This window comes from Schistocerca cancellata, chromosome 9, assembly GCF_023864275.1.
Source record: "Schistocerca cancellata isolate TAMUIC-IGC-003103 chromosome 9, iqSchCanc2.1, whole genome shotgun sequence".
NCBI lineage: Eukaryota > Metazoa > Arthropoda > Insecta > Orthoptera > Acrididae > Schistocerca > Schistocerca cancellata.
The window spans coordinates 337,413,184-337,437,675 of NC_064634.1; the positions used below are offsets into that span (position 1 = coordinate 337,413,184).

At 40.2% G+C, this 24,492-nt stretch overlaps 1 protein-coding gene across 1 annotated transcript in view; it reads left to right on the plus strand.

Annotated features, from left to right (window-relative positions):
• LOC126100911 (protein HGH1 homolog) overlaps window positions 1-24,492 on the plus strand; it is an 86,313-nt gene that overhangs the window by 29,579 nt on the left and 32,242 nt on the right. The window contains exons 5-6 of the mRNA XM_049911577.1: window positions 6,114-6,304; window positions 18,053-18,186. Coding sequence (XP_049767534.1) covers window positions 6,114-6,304; window positions 18,053-18,186 — 325 coding nt within the window. The remainder of the gene's footprint in view (window positions 1-6,113; window positions 6,305-18,052; window positions 18,187-24,492) is intronic.

Below are 24,492 nucleotides of genomic sequence, written 5' to 3' on the forward strand. Positions count from 1 at the left end.
TTACTTTGGGAAGGAGATAGGTACACCACAAAAATGTTACATGGATTGGGTTGTATACAACTTTGTACACAACAATAAGGAGAGGGGAGCAACTGTCATCGTAGGAAGTCTCGACAGGAGCAGAAATGACTAATGAGCAAGATAACACACCAAACAGAAGGTTTACTTAACTTGTATGAGGGTAATCTCAAAAGTAAGGTGTCCTATTTTTTTTATAAGTACATGGACCTGTTTATTTCGGTAATGGTGTACATCAGTTCACAGCTGGAACATTTAGCTATTTTTCGACATAATCACCAATTCTGTCGATGCATTTTTGTAGACGCCGTGGCAGTTTTTGTATGCCCATGTCATACCAGCTCGCCGCCATGCTGTTCAGAAAGTTATGAACCTCTTCCTTCACCTCATCGTCGGAGCTGAATCGCTTTCTGGCCAAGTGTTCCTTTAACCTAGGGAACAGGTGACAGTCATTGGGCGGCAAGTCAGAGCTATAGTGTGGGTGGGTGATAATGTTCCACTGAAACTGTTGCAGGAGAGCAACGGTTTTCCAAGTGATGTGTGTGTGTGCATTGTCATGGAGAATGTGCACGCCCTTGCTCAACATTTCTCCAGCTCTGAATTGCCCATTTGAGTTTTTTCAGAGTCTCACAGTACGTGTCAGCGTTAATTGTGGTCCCAGTGCACATAAAGTCGACCAACAATACCCCTTTCCGATCCCAAAAAAATGGTTGTCATGACTTTACCAACAGACTGTGTTTGTTTGAATTTCCGCAGCTTTGGCGAAGAAGGATGCTGCCACTGGCGTGATTGTTGCTTTGTCTCAAGTGGAAAGTGGTATGCCCAGGTTTCGTCACCCGTGACAATTGAGTCCAGAAAGTTGTCCTGTTCGGATGCGAGGTGGTGAAGAAATGCGCAGGAAGCATCAACTCATTGCCGCATGTGGTCCTCAGTCAGCATGCGTGGCACTCATCTTGCGCACACCTTCCTGTAGTTCAATGTTTACGTTAAAATTCTGTGAGCGGTGCTTCGGGAAACCTGAGGAACCAACGTGCAAAGATCATCCAGGGTGATCCGCCGATCTTCATGCATGCTTTGCTCGACCTTCGACTCTGTCTCCTTAGAAAGTGACTGTCTCCTGCTCCTTTGTTCGTCGTGAATTTTGGTCCAACCAGCTGTACCCTCTCTGCACCACTTATGAACATATTTGACATCCATGCATGACTCACCATACACTTCCGTCAGTTGGTGATGGATTTAAATCATTGCAGTGCCCTTTGTATTTAAAAACCGAATAACTGCACGTAATTCACACTTGGTGGTAACATCCAACAGGAGCTCCATTCTCAACAGCTGCCAAGCCAAGACTGAGCACCTCAGTGTGGCGTGCACATGTTTACACACAGTGCATGAAGCACTCTTCATAACAGTGTGACAAAGTGCCACACAAACAGAGTTCTGTACTTATAAATAAATAGGAGACCTTAATTTTGCGATTACCCTCGTATTTCTTCACACTCAGGAAGACTCATTGTAAAAAATGCAGCAAGAAACAGAGTCCAGCTGTCAGAATGTCAACTAGGAAGAAACTTGCTGTATTGAAGCACAATTGATGATGTCAATGCCGTGACTAAGCGGTGTGCGCATTTTATCCCATGGTGAAGTGGTTCCGAGTGCAAGTGGGCATGTCGCTGCTGCCATCTGTCATGTATCGTGGCACCAGAGGGCCCTTGTGGTGCCAAATCACTGGAGTTTGGCTCAGTGGGCATGCATCATTGGGCACACCAGATCCCTCTCAACGGCTATCAGCATCAGATGGAAACTTGCTGTTCTGTTTATATGACACCTGTGAGGTGGTATCAATATGTGATACCACAGATTGGGTAGATGATAAAAAATTACATCAGTGGAACAGTTAGAATGCTTTGTATTATGGCTATGATCTCTATATATATCTTAAAAACCGTAATCCAAATGCAGAAGCTGGTTAACAGATAATAAAACACTATGATGCTGCAGCGAGAGTAAACCTCCTACATGTAGAATTAGACCGTCTGCTGTCACTAAAAGGGATCACAAACCTAAGTATTATATGAATTAACATTCCAGTATCGAGGAGAAGAATGACCTCATATATCAAAGGCTCATTCTAACAAAATTAGGCATCAAAACTAGGTTGCACAGAGAGAACAGCTGTCTGCTCTAAGGCTTGTTTCATATTGTCATGAAGAAATGCTCAGTACTGCGTAACATTCCTGTGGAGGTTCACAACCTGATTGACTAGATTATAGCCTAACAGAAAAGTTTGAAAAAACTTTCATCAGCAGCAGAATTCAGAAGATTCTTGTATTTGGGAAATGGAGGACAGGAAAACCTTTGGAAAGGGGACAGCTACAGTCCCATGTGAGAAGAGAGTTGATTCAACTTTAAATATTTTAGGAAGTAAAGAGATTCCACACATCAGTGATACTGGGTGAGGAGTATCTTATAAAGCACGTGTGAAGGATTTTTGAAATGGTTTTCAGTCTTATTCTGAGAATAAAAACTTTACTCACAAAATGAAGAATGGTAACCTTATGACTCAGACACTGTTTATCAGAGCTGAATCAGTCCATTGGTGTATCCACTTTTCACACAGTCAATAATAATTGCGGTGTGTTTTCTTGCACTGTTGCCACTGGAAGCAATCACCATGGATAACACTTAGGTTTCACAGAGAGCCACATTTTAAGTCATCAGCATTACAAACCTGTCAGTGAGACTGACATTTTTAGCTGTACAAAAATATGTAATGTGAAACTCTTACATCTTCAAGAACAGTTTGTGAAAGGCAAAAAATACACATGCTTCATACAAGAGAAGTCACATTTGTTTATGAGAATCATGTTATTAACAACTATCTTAACTTAAATAGTAAGAATTTGTGGTACTGTACTCATTGCATGAAACAAATCAGGAGAGGACTCCATTATCAATGCTGCTACCAGTTTTCTGCCGGTCAAGGGTAATTAGGCAGTTACTTTAGATCATTCATAACCAAGTCAGTAGGTGTGTAAATACTTAAGATGAGAGCAGAACTTTATGAAATGAATTCAGTGGATGAAGCACTGGCCAAGGTTGTACAGACACATTATATTTTAGTGTGAAAGTGAAACTGTTACATAATCAAACCCGCCCTCAATCTCCTTTTCCTCATTGCATACCTGGACTTCTAATAACAATTAAAAAAAACAAACTAATGTATGTAACCTGATCTAGGGAATAAAAGAAATGGCGTACATCAAATGTGATGTCCATAAAGTCTGATATTTTGTGCTCTTTTGATTGCAACCTAAATAAGTTATCTCTCAGAGACATTAAAGGACTTTTCAATCACCGTAAGTGAAAGAGGGGTTAGACTTTAAAACATTAACAAAGAGTGTATTAGAGACAAAACACCTACTCTGACTGGACAAAAACAAGGAAGGAAATCAACAACATCCTTTTCGAAGGAATCACCCTGGAATTTGCATCAGTGATTGAGCTAAACAGTGAAAACACAAATTTTAATGAGTGGATAGATATTTGTTTCCTGGTACCTCCCAAAAATCAGTTCTAGTTTATGACATGAACTTGCTGCTAAAATCAGCTGTACCAGTCACAGTTAAGCAACAGCCAAATAGAAACTTTTATTGTGCTTAATAGTTCTTACTTCTTACATATAAACATAAAAAAAAGTTTTGTGTCACCCTGGTTCCCAGAACTGCTGAAGATAGATGTTGACTGTGGATATTGTATCACAGACATAGTCCCTTTGACTATTCAGAGAGGTCACTAAACCCGCGCAAAAATGTAAACAACCATGCATGAGCAGTGCCTATTAGACGGAGACGGTCTGACAGCCGATCAGTTCCAGTCATTCCACCAGGAAGAGGAGGTACATGCCTCGTGTTGTCTGTAGTTCAACCATGCCTAGATGGAATGTACTGTGGTCCAATTGCATCTGCATTGTTACTTTGTGCCAGGAAGGGCTCTCAACAGGGGAAGTGTACAGGTGTCTCAGAGTGAACCAAAGCGATGTTGTTCGGATATGGAGAAGATACAGAGAGACAGGAACTGTTGATGACATGCCTTGCTCAGGCCGCCCAAGGGCTACCACTGCAGTAGATGACTGCTTCCTATGGATTATGGCTCGGAGTAACCCTAGCAGCAGCACCACCCCCTGTTGAATAATGCTTTTCGTGCAGCCACAGGACATCGTGTTAAGACTCAAACTGTGCGCAATAAGCTGCATGATGCGCAACTTCACTCCTGATGTCCATGGGCGAGGTCCATCTTTGCAACCACGATTCCATGCAGTGCAGAACAGATGAGCCCAACAACATGCCGAATGGACCTCTCAAGGTTGCCATCATGGTCTCTTCACTGATGAGTGTCACACATGCCTTCAACCAGACAATCGTTGGAGACATGTTTGGAGGCAACCTGGTCAGGCGGAATGCCTTAGACACACTGTCCAGCGAGTGCAACAAGGTGGAAGTTCCCTGTTGTTTTGGGGTGGCATTATGCGGGCCCGACGTATGCTGTTGGTGGTCATGGAAGGCACCATAACGGCTGTACGATATGTGAATGCCATCTTCTGACTGATAGTCCAACCATATTGGCAGCATATTGGTGAGGCATTTGTCTTCATGGATGACAGTTCGTGCCCCCATCATGCACATCATGTGAATGACTTCCTTCAGGATAATGACATCTCTCGAATAGAGCGGCCAGCAGGTTTTGCCCTGTTGAACATGCCTGGGATAGATTGAAAAGGGCTGTTTATGGACGACGTGACCCACCAACCGCTCTGAGGGATCTGCGCTGAATCACCGTTGAGGAATGTGGGGCAATCTGGACCAACAGTGCCTTGATTAACTTGTGAATAGTATGCCATGATGAAGACAGGCATGCATCAATGCAAGAGAAAGTGCGCTACTGTGTATTAGAGGTAGTGGTGTGTACATCAATCTGGACCACCATCTCTGAAGGTCTCGCTGTATGGTGGTACAACATGGTTTTCATGAGCAATAATAAGGGCAGAAATGATGTTTATGTTGATCTCTCTTCCAATTTTCTGTACATGTTCTGGAACTCTCAGAACCGAGGTGAGGAAAAACTTTTTTTGATGTTTATATTATATTTTTCCTCTGTATTCCTTGAACCACGCGTTGTTACGAAAACTGTCCTCCGGTGACTGTCTTAACCTTTTCATTTGTGTCCCCTTTTCCAACTTATTGTGTTACTTCTGATTTAGTGTTTATTCATCTGTGATTTATTGCTTCCCATGATTTCATATACCACTGTCATATTCAGTTGGACATTTTTGTATTCCATTTTGCAGTCTCTTATTAACATGCCATCTGTGTCAATTAGTGTGATTAACTTACTTGTCTTGGGGTGATGGTTAATTTGTGTTCTAAGTCATGCCTGCTTAAGTCATAGTTTGCCATTAAAGTGAATGTTTGGAAACTGTAACAACTTTTTTGTGTCATTTTCAGTTCAGTAATAACTAGCATTCTACTTGTAGTTTCTAGCTTAAGTTCCTATCTCTTTTTTTCTTTTGTTACTTTATTGTGTATGTGTAGGATAACTTACCAGACTGATATAAGAGAAGATCCTGAAAACTTCATGAGAAAGAATTATTTCCGAAGAAATTGAAGAATTTTCCTCATTGTTCTCCTTTTCTGGGTGTTCACGGAGTGTATAACAAGATATTTATTTACTTGTTATCTGCTTCAGTGCCTCTGATTTCACATTCTGGGCCTCTTTTCCTCATTTCTGCGTGTATTTATGTTTTTCATCTCTTCTATAATATTCATTTGCTTTGACATCACCTGCTATTCTTCATTTACTTCTGTCTTCATGGATTTTCATATAACCATATGTTTTTGTTTTAGAATTTTGCAGGATCTTGTTCATGGTTTTTCACTTCATTTTTCATTGAAACAATTCTTTTCCTTTCGCATAATATATTTTTCCAATGGCACCTGTCTTTTTTGGAAATTTTATTTCAACATACGTATTTATCAGATATTTTCAAGTGTTACTTGTACAGTTTAAAACAAAAAATCATTTTTTATTTGCTCTGACAGACAGTCATGAATGGCTGCTGAGTCCAACAGTGGATATCCTGCCACACCTACTCCTTCCTCTGGCAGGACCCGAGGAGTTTCCAGATGATGAGATGGAAAAACTTCCACCAGATCTGCAGTATCTGCCTGAATCTAAAGCACGGGAAGTTGATGCAGACATACGATGCATGCTGCTTGAGGCATTAACACAGGTTTGCACTATTTTTATTCAGGTATATACAGATTTCTGAGCAAGCACATTCAGCTTGTTTCCAGGCAGTGTGATTTTTCTAAAATGGTGCTGGTGAAACTTTGAAAGCTGTCATGTTTTCATCATTACAATTTTTTTTAATTTCTAATCCAGTGTTTTTAGACCACTGTTTTTTATTATTATTTTATTGTAAATTGTAGTAAAAGTCACAAATTTAACTTTTTCATGCATAATCCTTACAATGCAGTGCTGTTACAAATGTGTCTGAAAAGGCTGTGCTTAGAACTGTGGTTTGGTGTACTTAGTGCTCGATTCCTATTTGAGCTAGGAACATGGGATAAAAAGTTTTTGGTGTAACCTGGATCAGCTGCCATTTGTATAGCTGTTTGAACACCTGTCTTACTTTTTTAACGAGCACGCCACCGTCTGACTGTCTCATTGTTTATTTAATTATGACCCAGGTTTTGGCCTTTTATGCCAGTTTCAAGTGACTGAGTTTATGTCATTAATGTATTTTGCAGGACATCAATTTGTTAATAATATAAACTCAATAATTTGAAAATGGCATAAGGCTGAGACCGGGATCGAAATTAAAAAAAACAATAATACAATCACATGGCGGTGTGTTCACTTAAAAATTATTATATGACTGACTCCTCAGCAACATCAAAAACTGTTTATCTGTCTTACTGTTGCTAAGTTACAGTATATTAAGCAAGGTTTGAACAATGAACCAGAGCTGGTGCCCAGGCAAATTGTGCAAATCAATTAATTTCTTTCGCTAAAGATTTTAATTGGGCTGAAATTAAAGCTTGACTAATAGCTCCATTTGTATGTGCACTGTTCAGATTTCATGTGAAAAAAAATGCATAAAGACATGTTTTTCTGGGAGGTTTTTGAAGTATGCTATTTCTATACCTTAAATTTGTAAAAAACAGTTCAAACTTTACATGAAGGTAGATAAATGGGTAAAGTCAAAATAAAATACAGTGGTTTAAAGTTGAGCTAAATGTTGCGCATAAAATTTGTTCTTGCATGAACTGAATGCACGGAAATGGTTTAAAGTGAATCAAATAAATAAAAAATACATTCTTGCAATAAAATTGCTTTCAAAAATCTATCTCCATTCAGATTTTACATGCAAAAAACACTTTTCTTGTGAGTTTTTTTTTTATGCACACCACTTCTGTGTTGGAACTGGTTCAAAATTTGTAAGAAGTTAGAAAAATACATGTCGCTAATGGCTGTCCTGTGAAAGATTTGTATGTTACACAGCCTAGTGGACTAAAATTCACTATGCTGTGTATTAAAATTTATTTTCTGACAAAGCAAGCTAAGTTAATCAATTTTCATATGGAATTGAAAAGTTCATGCAGACATTGTTTCACAGTTCTGCTTACTTAAGCAAATAATATGCATACTTAATTCATACTGATTGTTGCAACATTTTGCGGTAGAGTAACATTTGGGAACCGGTTTGAAAAATGCTGCTATCGTAGCACAAAAGAAGGTGAATGTACCCTGAGCAGAGTTAGGATATAAAAGAAGGAAATTAGCTTTTTGACTTATCTGGCAGCTTCACAGACATTTAGATCAAAACATCTTGACATAGTTATACTTTTCTTCATGTTAACCATATTTCCCCAGCTCAGTGAACACTCTTAGCTGCAAGGTGCTGGCATACCTGCATCTTGCAATTTATAAGCTATAGTCCCTGATACTGTGCCAAAATTCAGAATGTTCACTAGCCACAGTATAAGAAGCTGAAGAGCATACATGTAATAGCTAAAAAAAGTTGTTCTGTTTTGATAAAATTTCTGGGGGTGGATTTGTTCAAGGTAGGAAGCTAAAACAGTTTTTTTGATTTCTAAGTGAGGGTGGTTGATTTTACACTGAGGAGACCATTTCTCCTCCAAACCCAACTCCTGTTGCATGTGTGCTGAGGGATGTAGGAATAAACAGACACAAAATTTATGTGCTGCTAGGGACTGGCAGGCATCTGCAATAGGAAGTATCCAGAGTATCTGAGAGTGACAACACTGTACTTTATCTCCTGAGCTGGTCATGAATTTGAAGTTTGTAAATGCCACGTAGTGATAATTATTGTATGAATAGCTGGCTATGATGACAAAGAATAAACAACTGCATTGTGTTGCAATATATTCCATGGACATTAGAGGTTCTATGTCTGAACTTTCAATTCTTTTGTCTTCTTCTGTTCTTGGACTCGAAGAGGAAAGAACAATTGTCTGAGGTTCATCTCTACTGTAACAGTCTATGCAAGTTGTAAACTCAGTGTATGTGGAGACTGTCTCCTCACATATTGTGCTGTCAGTATCCTCATTGGCCTTCTAACTTTCTGTTCTATTTACAGATGGCAAGTGAACCTTGTTTCTATATGGGCCATTGTTATGAAAAAAGCATTTTAAAATTCCCAGTATTTAATTGCCATTGCTGAACATCACAATTCACATAAATTCTCTCTCTGTTCTAATACTGAGTAACAATTCAATTTTTGAGTTGCCACATCTGTCGTATCAAGTTTTGACAGCACTTGCTGCTTGGAATGTGCTTGTGCTTCTTTTCTTTATCCAGCCTACATTTCGTTCAAGTTAAAGCAGACTTCATAAACACGGTTGTAATTTGACTCACCTGTGATTTACATATAGCCTTCGATAGCTTGTCGCTGAGTATCTATTGTCTGTAATCTAATTTTCTGCCAATTTTTGAAATTTTGTACACTACACAACATCAGTTAATGTGATACAGCTTTACATTTATTGTCAGTCATAATCACTCAATGATCAGCGTGTTTAAAATGTCCCATACTGAATATTAATCACAGGTAAGCACATCCACTGAATTTGTAACTATTTTGACAGTGGCAATATTTTATAGCGCTCATTCACAAGTGAGTGCTGACTTCACTGACACATTTAAGAAAGTAAATACACAATACCGACGAAGTGAATTACTTCTGCAGACTCGGAAAGCTTTTACGAAGACATTTGCACTGATGTATACTGTAGATGTTAACATACTGGTGACAAACTGTGGACTCTGACAAAGATAATTAAGCTTTGGTTATCGGAAGCTGACTGACTGCCTGAACAATGGACTCTCTCAATTACGTATAGACATGCGTAAGAATACTTATTAAACTTTGTTATTACATGTTAGTTTATTAGTTTATAATAAGATCTATGTTGAAAGTAGCGATGACATTGCAGAAAAACAAGTAATAATTTGATTTTGCAATATGATGGATTACTCCAAAAATAATAAAGTTAGCTGGATTATTTAGTTAACATTATGTACACCTCAACTGGGATTTACCAGTCTTTACGCAATATTCATAGATTCATAATTTTCTCAGTTTTCTTAATTTTTAAATTAAAATGTATTCTTTTAACTAAATGTGTTATGAAGTTCAAAAAACTTATGGCAACAAAATTATTACATCATTTCTCAGAATTACACAATCTTAATCATCAAAATAGCTCAATTACCTAATGGGAGTTTGCAATGATAATAACAAATACCTTTTCAGTAGTCAGAGTTTGGAAAACTTGAAATGCTTATTAAAAATATAACTCAAGGGCTTTTAACTGAGGCACATTATTTTACCAATTATGAGCTGTATGCTCACAGGAAATCTTAACTAGTCATGTGTTGTTAAGGAATCTGGTATGTGTAGTAATTCTTCAAAGTACTACCAATATCTTTGCAGTTAAATATCATGATGGTACTTGAACTGTAACATTTTATGAATAAGTCATTGAATAAGAAATTAATCATTTTGCAAGAATATAGCATATGTATTATGTACATAATGAAAAAAATTGTGTGTTTAAGGAGTAAAATTGTAGCAAGTGGAGCCAAACCCCACCTTACTACATTTCATGGTGACTAGGGCCCAGTTAAGTCCCATAAGATTTCACACACATTTTTTGACTAGGGTCCCTTCTGTAGCAAAGGTGAAGTATCTATTCACCCTCACTGGAGAGTTAGGTCCCCCAACTACTGCTGGAAAAGAATCTTGTCCAGCTGACACATTCGTTTGGGCCTAGTGAGCATACTAAAACTGTCTTACAGCCCTGCATCAGTCAGTTGTTGATGGAGGTACAGGCTACAGGCTGCAGAACAGTTTGCTCACCTTACCTTCTGGATACCCCCAATAGGAAACAATTCTCCTTCAGGAGAATAAGGATAAAAAGGAGAAAGAAGGCAAGAAAAAACGAAAGATGTTAGTGAACCCAGCAACCCCAACTGCACTAGACCTGTCCCTCCGGCTTTAACCATCGGTAGTTGAAATTACACATGTAGACATCCTATTTGACTGGTGAGCCATGCAGAGGTCTCCCTCCCACCACCACAGATAAACCTGTAGTTGTCAACAGTGGAACTATAATCTTATTTTTACCACCTAGCAGAACACGAATAACTACTGCTATCATTTTGTCCAGCAATATGTATTGCTCTTCAGAAAACTCGATTCTGCAGAACATGTGCCCCCTACCTTTTGCTTTAAAAATAGAGTTGGCCCTAAAAGTAACTGGTGGTATCTGTACACTGGTGCTTGCTGACATTTTTAGTGATCAACTACCACTATGATTATTTGTGTATTGAAAACTAAGGATGTTACTCTCTGTAGTATCTATCTCCCTCAAGATAGGGAACTGATGTCATGAAATAGCTAACCTGATTTTTTAGCAGCCTCTGCCTTTCCACTGGGGAGATTTCAAAGCCTGCAGCCCATTAAGTGACAGAACATCTGACTGAGGCAATCTAAATGATGTAATTACAGATCTTGATTTATGTTTATTGGACAGCAGCACTCCATCTCATTTTAGAGTGGCTCATGGAACATATTCATTAATTGCTCTCTCAATCTGTTGCTTCAGCCTTCTCCCCTCTATCCAGTGGATGGTCATGAGCTCCACAAGAAAGTATCATTTTCCATTTGTCACGTCCATTACACCCTCAAGGAAGCTGACTAGGATGCTTTCAACACTGCCTTACCATCCATAGCCACTCTGCAAGGGAATTTCAGTGACATATTACAGCAGGAGAATAACAGTCCCCCTTATGGGATTCTAGCTTGTGGATCAGTGGACCCATTGGCATTATGGCTACTGGACCTGGTACCCAAGTGTGGGATTTGACTTGTGACAGTCACTTTTTGGACAAGGTCTGGGCTGGGATCACTTCTTTACAGATGAGATGCTATGTATTTATGAGGGTTATTCATAAATTAACCTCCAATTGGATATTTAAAAAAGGAAAAGGTAGATAACTTTTTTTGTATGCAATCTATTTTTACATGATGACATTACTTCTCCATGTAGTTGATACCGAAATTCAAACACTTATTGTACCAAAACATTACTTCATCAAGGAATGGTGCCACATGGCACCTCAGCCAGTTAATGACAGCATCCTAGAGCTCATCGTTGGTTATGAAATGCTGAGTAGACAGGAAAGCCTTCATCTTGTGGAAGAGATGAAAGTCACTTGGTGCCAAGTTTTTACTGTTTGCAGTATAGTGTTGTGTATCGTCGTGAAGAAGAATGACTCCTTTGATAATCATTCCATGCCATTTGTTTTGGACTGACCTTTGGAAGTCCATAAAAGCCTCACACTAAAACAGTGATCTCACACTATTTTCATGCGTTACTCTTCTGAAATCTGAGATGAAAATTTCTTTGCCATCCCAGAAAACTGTAACCATCATTTTGCAATTTGGCAGTGTCTGCTCGAATTTTTGGGTTCATTGGGAGACTGAGTGTGCCTCCACTGTTCGGACTGTTCCTTAGTTTGAGTTCACATACTATTCCCATGTCATGCCCCAGTCACAATTCTGTCCACAAATTCCTCCCCTTCCTCATGGCAGTTTTGTGAACATCGGTTGTAGATTGTGGTACCCACTGTGGACAAAACTTATGGTAACCTAACCTCTGTGTGATGATGTGAAAGAGGGTTGTCCTTGAAATTTGAGGCACGTGTTCAGAAAATTCTCACATGGACATTTATGTCATGTTACACAAGTTCATCAGTCATATCTGAAATGTCTTTTTAAACCGCTTTCATCGTGCATATCTATGTGACCAGTCTTGATTTTTGTCATCAGCCACTCACAGTCTCATCTCCATACACATGGCACAATCAGTGATGAACCTTGTCAGCATTGAACCTTTTCTGCTTGCATACCTTGCGATTGGCGGGAGACACAATAAAACTGTCCATTTCAATCAATTATACCTCTCATGTTAATAAGCAAAACAGAGAGCTGACTGATGCAACATTAGCTTCAGTGTCTCCTTTCTCAACCACACAAGAGGAATGAAGCCAAGAGCATTTGTTCACTTTTAATAGGCAGTCAAATGTTAATTTATGAGTAGCTTCATACTGCTGAACTATGCAATACATGTCAGAACACCTGAATCATATCCTTTTTCTCCACAGGCGTATTCACGTCCCACAAAGGCAACCCAGGTCTGGTGTTCCAGTTGGAATTTGTGGAGAGTCTCTTCACCCTTGAGTTCACCTTCATCCTTTGAACCCTCTTGTCAACTTATCTTCACAATTACAAGGACACTGTGCAGACCAGTCTTACCTCCTCCATGTCATGGAGACGAGAAGAAAAAAGAAGTAATATAGTCCAGATCTCTTCATTTGTTCCTAAACAAGCTTATTGATGTTTTTCTAAATGTCTCTGAAAAAATATTATTAGTGCAGCTGATGGCCACCCACATATGTCTTTGACAAATATAATGAAAGTTACTAATAACTTCTCATTACCATTCTTTATATTTCAGGTGAAACTGCTTAAGATTGGATTGGCTGTATAGCTGGCCTTGAACAGCTGGCTGGCCTTGAACAAGACTTTTTTAATATCTTTAGGTTTTTGTACTTGTCTGGGACTGATGATATCACTGTTTAGTCCCTTTCAGTACCACTTCTTAGTCAATCAACCTTTGTGTCTGTGGATTTAGTGCTACTGAAAACATTTTCTATTCATGTGAATACAATATGATTTCTTTCCCTCTTTTATTCACCAGACATTATTATGTCAACAATACTGCCATATAGGAAAGCGCTGGTATGTTGATAGACACAATAAAATAAAAAACACACAAACACACACACACAAATATTCAAGCTTTATCAACCCATGGTTGATTCATCAGGAAAGATGGAAAGACAAAAGGATGTGGGTATTAAGGGAGAGGGTAAGGAGTCACTTCAATCCCGGGAGCGGAAAGACTTACCTTAGGGGGATAAAAGGACAGGTGTACACTTGCGAGCGCGCTCCCACACACACACACACACACACACACACACACACACACACACACACACACACACACATATACAGACACAGGCAGACATATGTAAATGCAAAGAGGTTGGGCAGAGATGTCAGTTTAGGCAGAAGTACAGAGGCAAAGATGTTGTTGAATGACAGGTGAGGTACGAGGGGCGGCAACTTGAAATTAGTGGAGGTTGAGGCCTGGTGGGTAACAGGAAGAGAGAATATATTGAAGGGCACGTTCCCATCTCCGGAGTTCTGATAGGTTGGTGTCAGTGGGAAGTATCCAGATAACCCGGACGGTGAAACACTGTGCCAAGGTGTGCTGGCCGTGCACCAAGGCATGTTTAGCCACAGGGTGATCCTCATTACCAACAAACACTGTCTGCCTGTGTCCGTTCATGCAAGTGGACAGTTTGTTGCTGGTCATTCCCACATAGAAGGCTTCACAGTGTAGGCATGTCAGTTAGTAAATCACGTGGGTGCTTTCACACGTGGCTCTGCCTTTGATCGTGTACACCTTCCAGGTTACAGGACTTGAGTAGGTGGCGGTGGGAGGGTGCATGGGACAGGTTTTACACTGGGGGCAGTTACGAGGGTAGGAGCCATATGTCTGCCTGTGTCTGTATATGTGCGGATGGATGTGTATGTGTGCGAATGTATACCTGTCCTTTTTTCCCCCTAAGGTAAGTCTTTCCGCTCCCGGGATTGGAGTGACTCCTTACCCTCTCCCTTAAAACCCACATCCTTTCGTCTTTCCCTCTCCTTCCCGCTTTCCTGATGAAGCAACCATGAGTTGCGAAAGCTTGAATATTTGTGTGTGTGTCTACATCTACATCTACATGATTACTCTGCAATTCACATTTAAGTGCTTGGCAGAGGGTTCATCGAACCACAATCATACTATCTCTCTACCATTCCACTCCCGAACAGCACGCGGGAAAAACAAACACCTAAACCTTTCTGTTCGAGCTCTGATTTCTCTTATTTTATTTTTATGATCATTCCTACCTATGTAGGTTGGGCTCAACAAAATATTTTCGCATTCGGAAGAGAAAGTTGGTGACTGAAATTTCGTAAATAGATCTCGCCGCGACGAAAAAGTCTTTGCTTTAATGACTTCCATCCCAACTCGCATATCATATCTGCCACACTCTCCTATTTATCGAGTAATCAAATTCCAATGGATTTCTTTTGGAACTCATGTGGATCACCTCACACTTTTCGTTATTTAGCATCAACTGCCACCTGCCACACCATACAGCAATCTTTTCTAAATCACTTTGCAACTGATACTGGTCTTCGGATGACCTTACTAGATGGTAAATTACAGCATCATCTGCGAACAACCTAAGAGAACTGCTCAGATTGTCACCCAGGTCATTTATATATATCAAGAACGGCAGAGGTCCCAGGACGCTTCCCTGGGGAACACCTGATATCACTTCAATTTTACTCAATGATTTGCCGTCTATTACTATGAACTGTAACCTTCCTGAGAGGAAATCACGAATCCAGTCGCACAGCTGAGACGATACCCCATAGACCCGCAGCTTGATTAGAAGTCACTTGTGAGGAACGGTGTCAAAAGCTTTCCGGAAATCTAGAAATACGGAATCAACTTGAGATCCCCTGTCGATAGCGGCCATTACTTCGTGCGAATAAAGAGCTAGCTGTGTTGCACAAGAACAATGTTTTCTGAAACCATGCTGATTACGTATCAATAGATCGTTCCCTTCGAGGTGATTCATAATGTTTGAATACAATATATGCTCAAAAACCCTACTGCAAACCGACGTCAATGATATAGGTCTGTAGTTTGATGGATTGCTCTTACTACCCTTCTTAAACACTGGTGCGACCTGCGCAATTTTCCAATCTGTAGGTACAGATCTATCGGTGAGTGAGCGGTTGTATATAATTGCTCAGTAGGGAGCTATTGTATCAGCGTAATCTGAAAGGAACCTAATCGGTGTAGAATCTGGACCTGAAGACTTGCCCGTATCAAGCGATTTGAGTTGCTTCGCAACCCCTAAGGTATCTACTTCTAGGAAACTTATGCTAGCAGTTGTTCGTGTTTCAAATTCTAGAATATTCCATTCGTCTTCCCTGGTGAAGGAATTTCGGAAAACTGCGTTCAATAACTCCACTTTAGTGGCATAGTCGTTGGTAACAGTACCATCGGCACTGTGCAGCGAAGGTATTGACTGCGTCTTGCCGCTTGTGTACTTTACATACGACCAGAATTTCTTCAGATTTTCTACCAAATTTCGAGACAATGTTTTTATTTTATCCATGTTTTTATCCATGTTTTTATTTTATACAATTTTATCCAATCTTCGGGATTTCGCGTTCTTCTGAATTTCGCATGCTTTTTCCATTGCCTCTGCAACAGCGTTTGGACCTGTTTTGTGTACCATGGGGGATCAGTTCCATCTCTTACCAATTTATGAGGTATGAATCTCTCAATTGCTGTTGCTACTATATCTTTGAATTTGAGCCACATCTCGTCTACATTTGCATAGTTAGTTTGGAAGGAATGGAGATTGTCTGTAGGAAGGCTTCTAGTGACACTTTATCCACTTTTATAAATAAAATTATTTTGCGTTTGTTTTTGGTGGATTTGGAAGAAACGGTATTGAGCCTAGCTACAATGACCTTGTGATCACTAATCCCTGTATCAGTCATGATGCTCTCTATTAGCTCTGGATTGTTTGTGGCTAAGAGGTCAAGTGTGTTTTCGCAACAATTTACAATTTGCGTGGGTTCGTGGACTAACCGATCAAAATAATTTTTGGAGAAAGCATTTAGGACAATCTCGGAAGATGTTGTCTGCCTCCCACCGGTTTTGAACAAGTATTTTTGCCAACATATCGAGGGAAGGTTGAAGTCCCCACCAACTAAAACCGTATGAGTGGGGTATTTATTTGTTACAAGACTCAAATTTGTGTGTTTTTTATTTTATTGTGTCTATCAACATATCAGCACTTTCTCGTTTGGTAAGTTAAAGCATCTTTGTTTTTTTATATATATTTTTCCCACGTGGAATGTTTCCCTCTATTATATTCATACTGCCATATGGTGTTGATATTTTGTATCCAAGTGTTTAGAAGTTGTGATTCTGAGACTGCTGCAACTTATCATAAAAAATCATTCAGTTTTCCGTAAGTACTACCTGATTTTCTTCTTGTGGAAAAGGTATTATTAGATGGCTTCCTGCTGTTGCACTGTAGGAATGTCTTTTGCTAGACTGTGTGACAGATACATTATATAATTCTAGACTTGCTGTGTGAGCTGGATATGTTAATATGCTGTAGTTCCCCACACTATGATGGCATACTCCTGGAATGTTCAGAGCAGTGATTTGTACAAGGTGACACCGAGGTTTGAAGGTAATGTTGATGACTGGTTAAGTGTGGGGTATAGGTGTATGTGGTGACCCAGCATGTTCGCCCACAGTTCCTGGACACTCTGATACCATGTTAACCGAGGTTGTGAATGGACTGTAAGTTAGTCAGACTGCTGTGCCAGCCGATAATGGTAACTTTTAGGTCCAAGAGGTTATACAATCTTTTGGTGAGTAGCTGGGTGGTCATTCTCTGTCCAAGACCATGATGTCATAGGTATACACTGTGGCCACATACATTCTGTGACTGGAACATTAATGGTGAAAAGAGTGCAGGGTATTGGTCTCAGCACTGACCCCCACGACATATCATTATTCATGTAGCCAACAAAGTTCATCTCCAACAACTGTATATGAAAGAGTAAGTACGCAAACATTATTTGAGCACAAAATTATGTTTTTCATACATGTCTAACCACTTCGTATTTGAATTACCATGTTCATAACATCTGCACAAATGTTAGGAAACCAATTTACCACAGTATACAGATTCGTATTATAACAGCAACTAATAGAATGAACTGGAGAGAGAAACCCACAAATCATAACATACCAGGAGGTAATGCCCCTATGTTTCAGTGGCCAGTTCTACACTATTTATTAGTGTTTCTAAAGTGACACTGTATGTCAATATGCGCTATTTGATTTTTGTGTTGATTACAGAAATTATAAATTTGTCTTGATGGTAGTGAGTGATGTAGTGCAGTGGTAAGATGCTGAACTCTCATTCAGGATGATGGTGGTTTAAATCTTGGTCCAGCTCTCCAGATTTGGATTCTTGTGGTTTCCTAAATGACTTAAGGCAAGTGCTGACACGATAATGACCTGATCGTTGACAGGACATTAAACTCATCTTCTTGCTTCCTTTTCCTTTTGAAGGGCAAACATGCACTCATATATACACAGCAAAATGGTTTCTTGCATATTGACAATATTATCAATGGTTTATATTCAGCATTTTGCTTATGAAATGTATCACTTGCTTAATGTGATTCTCTGAATTTATAGATTTTTAAAAAATTTCTTCACAGCTTTGTGCAACGAGAGCTGCACGTGAAATTATGCGTAACAGTGGTGTCTACCTGATACTCAGAGAATATCACAAGTGGGAAACTGACCGAAAAGCACTTCTAGTATGTGAAGACATTGTTAACATCCTCATCAGGTAAGTCTTATTAGTAGTTAGTATAGTCTTATATTGTGAAATATGTAATGAATGGCATGGTGAACAGTTCTTAGATGTGTGCTGTTTAAGACTTTTCTGACGTAATAACTGCTTCATTGGTTCATGGGCGTTGTGTCAGATGATGATGTGGAAGCTGCACAATATTTCAACAAGACAGCTGCTTGTCTTCTTCAGGTGCTTACTGGTGTGTTGCTGCAATGGCTCACCAATGTATAAGCTGACTCACTAGAAAAGCGCAGGAGCCAAGATTTGGTGCCATAACGTCATCGCAGACGAGTCATAGAGCCTGGTGACATCCAGTGCCCCCTGCCAGACAAATGGGCCATGGCTTCTCATTCGCTATGTGGCAAAAGCACGGCTACAAATAGCAGCGCAGTGCACTTGCAGCTTCCACAACATTATCCGACGCGATACCAGTGAAGCAGTTAATATGTTGGGAAAGCCTTAAACAGCACATCTGGTACCTCTACGGGGAGAAGATGGTCAACAGGGTACGTGAGTTCGATAAACTCCACAAGAAGAGAAACAACTGTTGTGCTCCCTCATATTTTTACTGGAATGTCAGGATCAGCAAACTATACCGATATTCACCAAGTTCACTCATTAGATAGACTCTGCAGCCACCAAGAGGATTAAAAAATGATCCAGCATGGCATTGGTGAGAGAAAGAATCCTTTTACCAGATGAGAATTAGACAGAGTTTCCAGGAGCTTGCTTTCACTACATCTGAATATCTTGTTGCATCTGTCAATGGATTCCTGGGAGTGGGTGAACAGTGCTGTTTGGTCGCTTTTGGACTGGATGCAGCAGCAGGCCATGGTGTGTCAAACTCTGAAGTTCAATCGCCTTACACGCCAGTCATTGGAAGAACGTAAACAATGTAGATGTACTGTGTTTAATTTCACAGATAGAAAACTGAGTGATGCTGCAATATTGGTGATAGAAAACTGAGTGATGCTGCAATATTGGTGTCGCCCACTCCAAAGACCTTGCCTATCAAGGATTTCATCGGTGTTGTTGATCAAGATGTCTTGAAACTTCAGAGTGAGACTGCTGAAGAAGTAATGGGAGAGGCTTGCAGAGCCATAACCAAGGCACCTACACCGAAGCAGAACATCAGCACCGAAGAAAGAAACACTTTCCGGTCTTTAAGAGAAGACACACAAATAGTGATTTTATCTGCTGACAAGAGAAACACTGCTGTTCTTTTGTCTGCAACACCTTATTTCGGCAAGATGACAGATTTACTACAGGACTTAGTGTATTGCTGTCTCCAGAAGGATCCAACTGATGCAGTACAACGGAAGACATTCACACTCCTCAAATCCGGCTCGTTTCCTGAACATCTTAAAAAGAGCTCAAGAGTACAAGTGTCAGTTCCATCACGACTTTATGGGCTGCATAAGATCTGTAAGGATGTGTTTCGCTTCGCCCCATTGAGAGGAATATAGGAGCCCCTACATATTACCTGGCAAAACATCTGGGCTGATCTTCTAAGCCCTCTGGTAGGAAAATGTGAACATCACATTCAAAACTCAGAAAATTTTATACAATGACTGAAGACTTTGTGTCTTGAATCAGTTGATGTATTAGTGAGTTTTGATGTGGCCTCTTTGTTCACTTAAGTACCTGTGGTGGATTCATTACAGCTTATAGGAACTAAGTTGGAGGAACACATCTTACATCTGTTCAAGCATGTGCTTACCTCGACTTACTTTTTATTTAATGAACAATATTTTGAGCAGACTGACGGAGTTACTATGGGTAGCCTTTTTCTCCCATAGTTGCTAACTTTCTTATGGAAGACTTCAAGGTAAAAGCACTTCAGTCAGCGGTGTTGAAACCTAAATGTTTCTGGAAATATGTGGACAACACTTTTGTAGTTTGGACACAGAGCAGCAATGCTCCTTGCATTTCTGGAACACCTTAACTTCCTCCATCCCTGCTTCACCATGGAGGTGGAGAAAAGAAGACCTCCCATTTCTTGATGTCTTGGTCCGCAGACAAGAAGATGGTTGCTTGGATCACAGTGTGTTTCGCAAACCAATTCACAATGACCTATTTCTACGACCTACAAGCTGCCATCACCCATTTCAGTGCAGTGACATGTTAAGGACTCTCATTCATAGGGCTAGAATCATCTCAGATGCAGGGAGCTTATCAGCATAGCTTAGCCATCTTCACTTTTTATTTGTACAAAATCGGTACTCTGATAAACAGATCCGTAATGCATTTAAACCTGCACTAAAGCTCAGGAAAAGCCAGAAGAAACAGAGAACTCGATGAGGATACTTTCTTTTACCATATGTTGGTGGCATGTCCATTAAGATGAACAGGCTGTTCAAAAAACATAGAATAAAATGTGTCTTCTGCCCTCCAGCACAAGTGCAAACTATGCTCAGTTCAGTTAAAGATGACCAGGCTAAGGAGACCGGGATATATAAAATCCTGTGCCAGTGTGGGGAAATCATACATTGGTCAGATGTGTCACACTATTAAGGATAGATGTGCCGAACATAGATGTCACACCAGACTTGGTCAGCCAGAAAGGTCTGCTGTGGCGGAACACTGTCTTGACAGTGGACACAACATGAACTACAGAGAGACAGAAATCCTTTCATGCTTCCACGTACTGGAACTCCATCATTAAAGAAGCAGTCGAAATTCATGTAAGTCCCAGGATTTCAATTCAGCAAGGCATGGGAACCAACACTGGCAGTACTAAGGCATTGTCGGCCACAGATGAATGAATTTGAGCCAACACACATGGAGAATCAAAGTCCACAAACTAAAACTGGGCCCATTCTGCCCGTGTGCATGCTGGGCCGCTATTTGCTGCTGTGCTTTTTCTATGCCATGAATGAGAAGCCAGTGGCTCATTTGGCAGCGAGCACTGGATGTTGCGGTGCTCGGTGATTCATCTATGATGATGTTATACCCTCAACCCTTGGTGCCTGTGCTTTTCTAGCGAGTCAGCATGTATATTGGTGAGCCATTGCAGCAAAACGTCAATAAGAACCTGAAGATGACGAGCAGCTGTCTCGTCAAAATATTGTGCAGCTTCCACATTATCCAACATGAAACAATGAAGCAGTTCTTAGACTTGTATAATTTATGTGTTGGCTCATAGTTAATCACTAAGAAAACCCCTTTTGAATCCCAGAATGCTGTGGTCATAACCAGTCTGGTAGATGAAACTTTAGTTGCCTTTTATGGTGTAGAGTCTATAGTTTACACCCATTGCTTTGATTGCTTCTTCATTGCTGTGTTGCAGTGGTGCTCTTCAGCCTGTACATCAGTGACATGCCAGACATTGTTACCAAAGAGTTTTGATACGCTGATGACTTTGCCATAACCATACAAATCAGCACACTTCAGGGAGGAGAAAATACGTTGACTATAGACTTATAAACTCGCAACACATATTACAAAGCTTGGAGACTCAGACCAAATGCAGCCAGAATACAAGTTTGCACATTCCACCTAAGCAACAGAATTGTAAACAGACAGCACAATGTGTCTTTTGTCAATAGGGGATTAGACACGATTTACAGCCTAAATACCTTGGTGCCACACTAGATTGGTCTTTAATGTGCAAAAGACACCTGTAAAACACTAGCCAAAAGTTGAAGACCCGGAATAACATAACAAAGAAACTGGCTGGCACAGCCTGCGGTCTTCTCCCATTCCTCCACCAGACAGTATTTGATGACATGTATGAAAGTCACCATTTTACGATCTTCCTGTCCCTCCCTCAGCATCACACCTAAGGATACCTGCCCAGATGGGCTCTCAGGAGTGGACTGGGATGCTTTCACCTCTGCTGTCATTCTTGGCTTACTGCCACAAGGAGATATCAATGAGGTGGTCCAGAATACAACTATGGCCATTTCTTTGGCAGCTGATTTGGCGACCCTTTTTCCCCTGGACTGCCCCGATGGAAGACAGTACCTTGGTGGTCACCAGAAATCAAAGAAGCCATTAGAGTTCATAAGTGAGCTTTCCGATGCAATAAGACACACCCATTGATGGAACACTTCATTACCGTTAATCAGCTGTATGCCTAGTTATGTCATGTAATAAAATAACAGAAGCAAGAATGCTGGGAACAATATGTTTCAACCATTGAACCATGTACCTCTCATTTGCAGATTTGGACAAAGATCAGATGTCTCTATGGATATCAAACATCTGCAGGTGAACCTGGTATTACTTCAAATGGCTGCCTATACTGACCAAGACACCATTGCCAAACATTCTGTTCTACATTATATTCTGTGTTTTAGAATTATCAACCTGCCTTTTGTGTTCTAAAATGGTGGGTGGAGCAAGAGAAATTACTGTTCCTACACACAACTTGAAGACATATAATGCTTCATTCAGCAAATGGGAATTTGTCAGTGTCCTGGCCCACTGCCCTGATAGAGCCCCAGGGCCAGATTGCGTCCAAAACCAAATGCTCAAGCATCTGTCGGTGGACTGACAGTGTCATAGCCTTGCCATCTTTAAATGCATCTGTAGCAAGGATGAGTTCATATCACAATGGCTAGAAAGCATCATCATCCCAGTACTGGAACTGGGTAATCACCCTCTAGAGAAACAATCATCACCCAATTAGTCTCACCAATGATTTCTGTAAGCTGCTCGAATGCCTAGTTAGCCATCGGTTGTGTCGGCTCCTTGAGTCTCAGGGTCTTCTGACTCTGTCCAGGGTGGTTTTCGTCAAGGCTGTTCCGCTACTGGTAGTCTGTTTTTCCTTTAGTCTGCCATCCAAATAGCTTTCTCTTGACATTGACACCTTATAGCTCCCTTCTTCAACCTGGAAAAGACTTATGACACCACGTGGTGACACCACATCCTTGCTACCTTACACGAGCGAGGTCCCTGGGGTCTGCTCCTGATTTTCATCCAGAACTTCTTGTCTCATTGTATTTTCCAGGTTCAAGTTGGTGCCTCCCACAGTTCTTCCCATATCCAAGATAATGAGGTCCCACACGACTCTGTACTATGTGTCCCTCCCTTTCTAGTAACCATCAATGGTCTAGCAAGAGCCCTGGGGTCCTCAGTTTTATTTTTTATTTATTTATTTATTGTTCCGTGGGACCAAATTAAGGAGAAGTCTCCATGGTCATGGAACGAGTCAATACATGAAATTATAACACGATATTAGAAACAGATAAAATGAAATATAAAAGAAACATATTCAGGTGGCAAGTCGTAAGTTTAAATGAAGACAATCAACAATGTAACACTGGAATTTGCTTAATTTTTTAGCTCTTCCAGGAGCTCCTCGACAGAATAGAAGGAGTGAGCCATGAGGAAACTCCTCAGTTTAGACTTAAAAGAGTTTGGGCTACTGCTAAGATTTTTGAGTTCTTGTGGTAGCTTATTGAAAATGGATGCAGCAGAATACTGCACTCCTTTCTGTACAAGAGTCAAGGAAGTGCATTCTACATGCAGATTTGATTTCTGCCTAGTATTAACTGAGTGAAAGCTGCTAACTCTTGGGAATAGGCTAATATTGCTAACAACAAACGACATTAAAGAAAATATATACTGTGAGGGCAATGTCAGAATTCCCAGATTTTTGAATAGGGGTCGACAAGAGGTTCTCGAACTTACACCATATATAGCTCGAACAGCCCGTTTTTGAGCCAAAAATACCCTTTTTGAATCAGAAGAATTACCCCAAAAAATAATACCATACGACATAAGCGTATGAAAATATGTGAAGTAGACTACTTTTCATGTTGAAGTGTCACTTATTTCAGATACTGTTCTAATGGTAAATAAAGCAGCATTTAGCTTCTGAACAAGATCCTGGACATGGGCTTTCCACAACAGCTTACTATCTATCCGAACACCTAGGAATTTGAACTGTTCCGTCTCGCTTATAATATGCCCATTCTGTCTGATCAGAATATTGGTTCTTGTTTAATTGTGAGTTAGAAACTGTAAAAACTGAGTCTTACTGTGATTTAGCATCAAATTATTTTCCACAAGCCACGAACTTATTTCATTAACTACATTATTTGTTACTGTTTCAATATTACACACAAGATCCTTCACTATCAAGCTGGTGTCATCAGCAAACAGAAATATTCTTGAATCACCTGTAATACTAGAAGGCATATCATTTATATAAATAAGAAACAGCAGTGGCCCCAGCACCGACCCTTGGGGAACGCCCCACTTAACAGTGCCCCATTGGGACTGAACATCACTACCACTCCCAATATTGCGGAGAATTACCCTCTGCTTTCTGTTCTTAAAGAAAGAGGCGAA